The 8,502-nt window shown below is 38.2% G+C and overlaps 1 protein-coding gene across 1 annotated transcript in view; it reads left to right on the plus strand.

The window, feature by feature from the left end:
- Window positions 1–8,197, plus strand: part of LOC104502226 (target of Nesh-SH3-like) — a gene marked incomplete at its 3' end in the record, with an annotated part of 8,626 nt that extends 429 nt beyond the window's left edge. The window contains exons 2-5 of the mRNA XM_010146170.1: window positions 2,598–2,708; window positions 5,340–5,420; window positions 6,691–6,759; window positions 7,985–8,197. Of these exons, the coding sequence (XP_010144472.1) occupies window positions 2,598–2,708; window positions 5,340–5,420; window positions 6,691–6,759; window positions 7,985–8,197 (474 nt within the window). The remainder of the gene's footprint in view (window positions 1–2,597; window positions 2,709–5,339; window positions 5,421–6,690; window positions 6,760–7,984) is intronic.
- Window positions 8,198–8,502: the final 305 nt, after the last annotated feature.

The raw sequence follows: 8,502 nt of genomic DNA on the forward strand, positions 1-8,502 counted from the left end.
TTGTTTAGCCAGTTGTCAACCGACCGGAAGAAAAGGAAGAGAAGGGACAGGCAGCATGCCAAGAGAAAGTAAAAGCAAGCTGCAAGCCAGAGCAAGCCTGTCGCCAGCACACCACCGTTCTCCACTCCCTCTCCCCCAGAAGCATCCTGGTCCTGTGCACGGTTTTTAAAGCAATGGAGAGCCCACCAAAGTTTTCACAACCAATGAGATGTGCAAGCATAAGTGAGAGAAATACATCACGATTGGTCATTTTAAAACAAACCAGTTATTTTTTTGATCCGTTTTTCTTTTCTAACCCAGAACACTGGTCTACGTCTGGACACAGAGCCATTGATGGCGAGCCTTTATACAGGGCTGCCTAGCCAATTCCTTTTTTCATTGAAAAACCCATCCATCAAACCCATATCTCTCCAATTTAGCAACAAGGATGTTGTGTGGTGCTCTGTCAAAGGCCCTGAAGAAGTAAAAATAGATGACATCATTTGCTCTTTCCTTTTTCACCAACACAATCACTCCATCACAGAAGGCCATGAGCTTAGTCAGGCATGGCTTGCCCTTGTGAAGCCTTGTTGGCTGTCTCTAATCATCTTCCTGTCATCCATATGCTTTGACATAGCTTCCAGGAGGATCTATTCCATGATCATACCAGACAAAGAGGTGAGGCTGATTAATCAGATATTGCTGTAAGTTAGCGAGTATTTGACTTTGCTTTTAGACACATTTGCTTTTTCTGAAAATGTAGTGTGTCTTAGGTGAAAAATTTACATCTGAGCTACTTATGAGAAATTAAAAGATCGATCACAGCACATAAGAATTGAGCTTGATGTGTTAAGAGGCTGCACACCCTCCTTTTTCATGAAGAGTGATAGAGTCAAGGAAATACCTTCCCGGGCCAGAAAGAACCCTGAGATTAAACAAATCCTAATAGTTCACCACGCCACTGTCCTTGCAAGAATCTACACTATCACAAAATTCCTAAATTCTATTTTGTGTCCAAGCTTAATTAGATTTGGTAGCACCATAGACCATCACCCAAATCATTGTGGAAGTAGTAGAAGGGAAGAGCAGGGACTTCTGTTTTTCCAGAGTGCAGTACAGTAGATTCAACCGTGACACAGTCCACTGGATAGGCTATTTTGGCTTGTGTGTAACTGTTGCAGTTGTGTTGTTCAGAAGGTATGATAGAAACCTCTGTCAAGTCAATGCCTGCATGTTTTTATCCCATAAATATCTCAGACAATCCCATTTCTTAAATATGGGCAAAGGGACAATTAAAGCAGGGTAATACCATGTAGTAATATGTAGGGTATGATGACATATATAGAAAAATTTATTATCCTGTTTCAGGTCTTTAGGCATTTTTTTTTTCATCTCCATCTGGGGATTAAGAATGAATATGAAACCTACAAATGCTGTTTTCAAAAACATTACATCTTCCTGAACTGTATGTTTTATAAGTGACTGCAAAAGTCCAAAAGAAAAAGGAGCAGAGGAAGATGGAGGTGTTTCTGTTTGTATATTGTAAATATTTCTAAAAAAGCTCCCCCAAATGAGTCTTTGGATCTGCTCCCTTCTCGCCCACAGTCACTCTATTTATGGGATAAACTAAGGTCTGATATGTAGGGCCTGAGGTACTCTGTACTGTGTGGCCAGTAACTCAGTATCAGGCATCTTGCGTATTTGCTGACATTGGCAGCCTTTTAAGAATTATATTACTCTTGAGCATTTTACCCTGATAGGTACAAAAAGTCTTTTGTTACATAAATGTGTTGCACATATCTCCTGTTTCTTTTTTAAGGAAAGAAGTGCAAAGGTCAATAGTGGAAGAAAAATCTTTGCCTTTCTTTTGCATAATAAAATCCTTTATAATTGCCTGGAAAATACAGTAAAATGTTTTGTAAGTATCAGTTAAAAGACTTAGGTTCCACTTTGAGATCTCACTGCCAAAGGACCTTACCAGATTAATTTAATAGATGTTGGCTGGAACTGCATGTTGAAACAACCTAGTTGGGTGTTTCAGGAGTTTCGAACACCAGAACTGTTTCTAGCCATGTCAGTGCATTAAGTCACAGCGACTTTTTTTATTCTTTTCACTTTTGAAAGGTTTAGAATAAGGTGTCCTAGATGATAATTTTCCTTTTGCTGCATCTTTTGCTTCAAGCTGAGGGTGACTGGTTTTATCAGTTAGAAAATAGAAAAGTTCAGAAGTTTTGTGAATAAGATACTGAAAATGGTTCCAAGTACACCAAGGTGGTGTTTACTGTGGGAAGAAGAGTCCTGCTGGCTGACAGAAAATTACCATTGACAGAAATGTGTAACTATGCAGAAAATGAATCTCTGAAACACTTGTATAAAATCCCAAAGGAACTACATTTCTTCAGTTAAGCTCATTTTAAAACTCCATGGCACATGCTCTCCACAGAATTTAAGGATGAAAATACAGTCTATTTCAGCTCCTAACTTCACCTCTCCACTTTTGGTACTTAATCAGACAGGAAACATTATTTGAGAAGTCAGAATGTAACTTGTAATGGGTTTCTGATTCTTTTTAATTTGAGGTTAAATAACGAATAACACTGTTCTGTAATGTCATTCAGTAACTACATCGCCTGGCCCTCAGCATCCGCCTATACATCCTGCCATGCCTACACAGATGCGAAGAAAACCTCTGCCTCCAAACACTGTGACTGGTAAACCAGGGAGTCGAGGTATTTCAGCCTTTTCAGCATAAGTATTTTATTATGTGTGAGATAGTACTGAACTTACTACAAGAGTATAAGAGAATTGTATAGTACAGTTTCTTTTTCTTTAATCTGTGATACCTATAGAAACTAGCCTTCTGGAACATACGGACCTTGTGTCTTTTGTCTTCATACATAAGCTCTGTTTTCCTAACCTAGTTATGTCAAAATCATCCCTAGTAAGGGAGCTGAAAGCAAAATAGCATAATGCAAGTCATCCTTTAAGAAGATCAACCTTAAGAATATCTCATGTCTGCTAATAACATACGCAGTTATTTAATGTGTGTGTCAGTTGGGAGATATTGAATATTATGCTTCAATGCATACACCCAACCAGTTATTCGAAAAGAAATGCCGTGCCACATATATGGCACATCCATAAACCACTGCAAATAATGAGCTAATAGGCACCCAGGAAACTAACTTCACTGGGAGGTAGAGAAAGCGGAATTATTCCATACGCAAAGAGTTTAGCTTCATTCCGGTGCTGCAGTAGTCCTGCTTCTCAGTGTCAGTGAAAGAGCACACAGAAATAATAAGAATCCTTAGGCTAACATTCCAGGTAGTCAGAAACCACTATCTCATTATGCTTAGCATCACAAGAAGTGCTTCACTCTTTGTATTACTTTCTATAGTTCACCGGAAATATAAAGGTCTTTGCTCTGCTTTATTTCCTGTTGGCTTTTGCTGGTTTGTTTCATTTGAGGCTTTGTGTGCTCTGAAGGCACTAAGGGCCTAAGTAATTCTTTAGTCTTGTATGCAGCAGATTAGAAGCAAGAATCTCCAGGCTGGATGAAACAAGCTGTATATTTACACAGTGGCAGGGCCAAGATCGAACTACTGTGTCTTGTACTTGCAGTTGATGAGTGGTTTTTCCTTAGTAAAAGCTACAACAGAAGAATGTAAGACACCAGTCTTAAGCTGTAGCATAAAAAAATGTTAACCTGATACACTTTCTTTTGCTTGTAATGAGGTCTATGATAATTTTCTCCATTAAGTATCTAATTAATTTACCAGTGTTTTGAAATCTCACCCTTTTTCCGTACACTGGAGGCCAGGCTATGTGACAGTCAGCAGTTACAATACCTTCCTAGGCATTCAAGATGGAATAAATGGGTTAGATGATCTGGTTATTCCTTGTGGGGCCAGTAGCAGATTTTCCTTTTTCTGTGTTTCCTAGTGTTTTATCCAGCTTAGTTTTAAACATCATAATTATTCTGGTTCCCTAGAGAGACTGTTCCACACTACTAACAGGAAAAATTTGCCTCAGTGTTCTTCTTGGATTTCCCCTTTCATAATTCCGCCCTGTTTCTCTTTCTCATTAACACTGTGATTAATGCCTTACTTGCATCTTACTCATCCAGTGGACGAGTAATATGGAAGTTCTCTATGCAGACTTTGAGTCTCCTGAATGAAAAGGAAACAAGCGAGTTCCAGAACCTCTGTGAAACTGGACTCTAGTGAGAATCTGAATAAATTTCCACTTTATTAAGGAAATTAATGGAAGTTAGGGATATTTGTTGTTTTAAACTTGGTTTACCAGAGTTCTGCCTTCAGTCACCATGTTCTTCTATGTCATATATGCAGGGAAGGTAATTGCATTCTGTAGTTCTTGACTTTTGAGGGGTTGAGATTTCACAGTCATGCAGGGGTTATCTGGGAACATCTGTGTGTTTTGTGAATGCTATTCTTGTCTTTTACATCTATTTTGAAAACAATCAAGACATCCTTCGCCATGGGTTGTTTGCCTTTTAGAAACATGATTTCTTTATTAGGTGATAACAGTTGAGGAATAAAACCAATGTCACATAATCTTAAAAAAATTTTAATTATGGGAGATGGAGATAATATTGCCTCTTTCAATCTGTTGCTTTTCAAAGTTATGGTGCCTACTACAGAACAGATCAGTTCAGAAAGAAAGCCCTTTCCCTTGGGTCAAGTAGTTATAAATATTGAAAATCTTGGACTTGGTTGCATTTTTCTTACCTTCACTTGAAGTGCATCTTAATTTCATTTAGTTGAAGCTCCAGCAGTGTTCTGTGGTTAAATTCTCAGTGCCAACCACTCAGTGTTTATCATTATACATGTTCCAGCTCCAGCCTTGCTAATATTTATGTTGTGTTGAGAGAAGAAATGAAAGGACCTTACCTATATTTGAGGAAAGAATCCAAGTTTCAGTTGCTGCCTTCAGCTATTCTGTCTTACAACTCATGAAGAAATCTGCTCTTTTACTTGAGAAACAGAAATGTCAGTGCTGGACATTTTGCATCTTTTTTACCAGCCTGTGTAGGATGGTTCAGTGCATTAAACCAGGTCACAGTCTTGCTGACCAGAGTCCTCCAAGACAGCCTCCAAGTAGAAAAGAATTTCTTTGCTGGGTTTCACGGGTAGGTTATATTGGCAATAAGGACAACTCAGAGCTTTCCTAAATCCAACTGCAAGCTGTTGGCTAAGTTTCGGGGGAATATCATAGTTTAAATGAAAATACTTGTTTCATGAAACAGTTGTCACAAATCTGACTTCTGTCAGAAAATGAGAAAGCTGTTTCACTTTTAAATAACAATGCCTTGTTGTCACAAGTTTCTTCTGTCACAATAGCTAAACCCGCTAGACCAACACCACCTGTGAGGACAGGAATGTCATACAAGACACCAACAGCTTTTGCAACTCCGGAGTATGGTAAGCATATTACAGGCAGTTCTGGTTTCTTTCTTTTTTTTAATTCTTTTTTTCCCATGAATATAAAGGTTTCTTTTCTTTTTTTCCTTTTGCTTCCTTTCCCTGAACTATACTGATGATAGTACACTTAATATAAGATGTATTTTGTCTGGAGTGATACTGATTTCCTTTATGCCACTTTGTGACTTTTTGACTGAGTTCATCAGGCTGTCTTCTGATACATACCTTGATAAATGAGAACATGATGGCCCTTCCATCTTTCTAGAAATCGATACATGCTTCGCAGGTTTTCAATACTATTCATTGGCTACTTTAAATTTGTGAAGGGAGTGGGTAACGCATTGCTTTTCATGAACATTTATTTTTGCGCATGTCATAAACTCAAATTATTATTTGATAGTGACTGATGGTGCACAACATGATTGTTGAGAGGTAACTACAAGTTCAGACCGAAGTGTCCTCTAAGTAGCATTCAGGAATGGGTTTGAAGGAGGATGTGCTTAGAATTTTTGAGACCAAATATGCAGCTCTAGATATATTGTCATAAATTATGCTGTTTCTAATTTTCCTATAATAATATTGACATTCTTGTCTCCATATAATGATCATGAACTCATTATGAGCCTTAGTGCTCCATAAAGCAACCTGGATGCCAGATTTATTAAAAAATGCTCGTGAATATGTTGTGTTTTGTCTGTTGAGGTCCGTTATAGTATTTGCATCTAAGAGAAGATTCTGTTCAGTATAGTGGATATTTAACACAACACCAGTGTCATGAATCCCGAACGCTTTAGCACATTTCTGTTCACCAGTGTACTTGCCTTCAATTTCCTTCAAATTTTGTTGAATTTGTACACTCTTGAGACAGAATTTGTGATTTCCTTGTCTCTATTTTTAGAGAAGTTTATGTGCCAGCATAATAGTTCTATATATTCTGTGAAGATGAAACAAGCTCCAAGCTAAACAGCCAGCACAGTGCAAAAAGATCCTTTTAAAAAGTCTAAAGAGCATTTTGTGCATATTGCATGAACCGAATCCAGCAGCAGTCATGAAGTCTGCCATTTTGATTATGGCTATCTTCATACTAGTAGGGGAGCGTGAGGTTTACTTAGCATCATAGCCAAGATGGAGTCCTTAAGGGAAAAGACAGATCTGTCAGCAATGGTCTACCATGCAAGAGATTTGCCATGATTTAAAATGCCAATGCTGCAGTTCTAACACTGAAACTTTATATTTATTGCAAATTAAATTTAAAATGTGTTTCCCACAGTTGATGCAACTGTCTTCAGCTCAAGTCCTACATCAGAAACAGATTCTTCAGGCAAACCAAGGTACCAAGGTAGGATTTCAATAGCCATGTTATTTTTATTTGGGGGAAGCTAGTAATCGATCTTGCATCAAAATTACCTTGTTTGGTTATTCAAAGGCCACAACTTTATTTGATTCTGTTTTACTTTAGTGTCAGGTGAAAAGGCTGTAGTGCAGACATCAGAATATCCTTCACTAAATTTTACTTCTACTGTCTTTCCTGCTACCATCTCCTAGCTTACGGTCTTGCCCACAAACATGTTGTGGCACTTCCTGTAGTAGTAGTAGTAGTAGCAGCACAGCAGCAGTAGTACAACTGCACACTGATCACATTTCACCAAACCAAATCAAAATCTTACTATGGGCTTGCAATACCTGGAGAGGTATTGCACCAATACCAGCACAGATTGCCATAAGGGAAATCCACCCATCTTATGTGCCTCACCTGCCATTCCAGGGCATGCACATTCAGATAGTCTAGTAATTTGGTAACATACACTAGACTAGATGATAGTCAAGTTATTGCTGTTGCAGTAATCTAAATAATTTAGCAAGGTGGGATGACAAGAAGTGCTTTTGTACCAAAAGGTTTTTTTCAGATTTTTTTATTTTTGGCCTGGCAAGAGGCTGTATCTCTGAAGACACTGCCATTCTTGCAAGATCTTATTGTTTACATCCAGTAGAAGTTTTAATTTTAGAACTAATGTGTTTGTCTTCAGTAATCTTCCTAATTTTGATGCAGAGTACAAAATGTTTGCCTCAGATGGTCTGTTTCAACATTTTGTCCTGTACCCCTGAAAATGGCTAAGATTTTGCCAGTCACTTTCGGAACTGCAAGTTTAATGATAGAATGACTCTGGACTAAACTTGTTGTTCTTTCTGGGAAAACAAAATGGTGATGGGCGTAACACCTTTGTATTAGCACAGTGCTCAAAAGCTGCAAATAGAATTGTAGTGACATTTTACTATAGATTTTATGACAGAAGTTAATTCTTTCAAACAGTGTGTATCACCCACTTGTACCTTTGAAGTGGTATTTCATCAGTAATGCAAATGGGAAGGTGTTCAAGGCAATGCAGATTCCAGGTCTAACAACAATATTGAATATATGGGGGTTTCGTGTTGTACATTTAACTTTGACTTGTGCAGATTTTTACTTGTTGCCCTGAGATAGAAGTTCGGCACTAGGTGAAATGGCATTGACATTTTGCAAAAACACTCTGTGTTGAATAACAGCTCTTTCCTACTGCTCGTAGCCCCCCATGTGAAGTACATGAAGAAAGATGAAGATGTGCCTTGCTCTATCACAAGCTCTCTTGAACATTTTCCTCAAGAAGAAGCTGGCATCAGGGAAGAACCTACTCGTCCTCCACAAAATCCTCCAACCAACCTCACAGTGGTGACCGTTGAGGGCTGTCCAACTTTTGTCATATTGGACTGGGAAAAACCAGACAATGACACTGTTACTGGTTGGTTTGATTTTTTTCTTCCATTGTAGCAGGATATAGTATTTCCACCATATTTTTGCTTTCACAGTGGGTTTATGCCATTTAAAAACTACTTTAATCCCAAGAGAGTCTTACACCCCAGTACTTTTATTTTGTGCTACTGACAACTCCAGAGTGGATAAGAAAATGCTACTAGATTAGAATGAGATTTTCACAACTGTATCATTGGTGTTAGTGATGACACAAAAAGATAATTAAGAAGTATGACTTTATCTTCTCTTAATTTCTAGCTTCTCTGTGTGCGGGAGTTGGTAAGGTCTAGTCAA

The sequence above is a fragment of the Buceros rhinoceros genome, unplaced genomic scaffold (genome assembly GCF_000710305.1).
Source record: "Buceros rhinoceros silvestris isolate BGI_N320 unplaced genomic scaffold, ASM71030v1 scaffold11942, whole genome shotgun sequence".
Taxonomy (NCBI): domain Eukaryota; kingdom Metazoa; phylum Chordata; class Aves; order Bucerotiformes; family Bucerotidae; genus Buceros; species Buceros rhinoceros.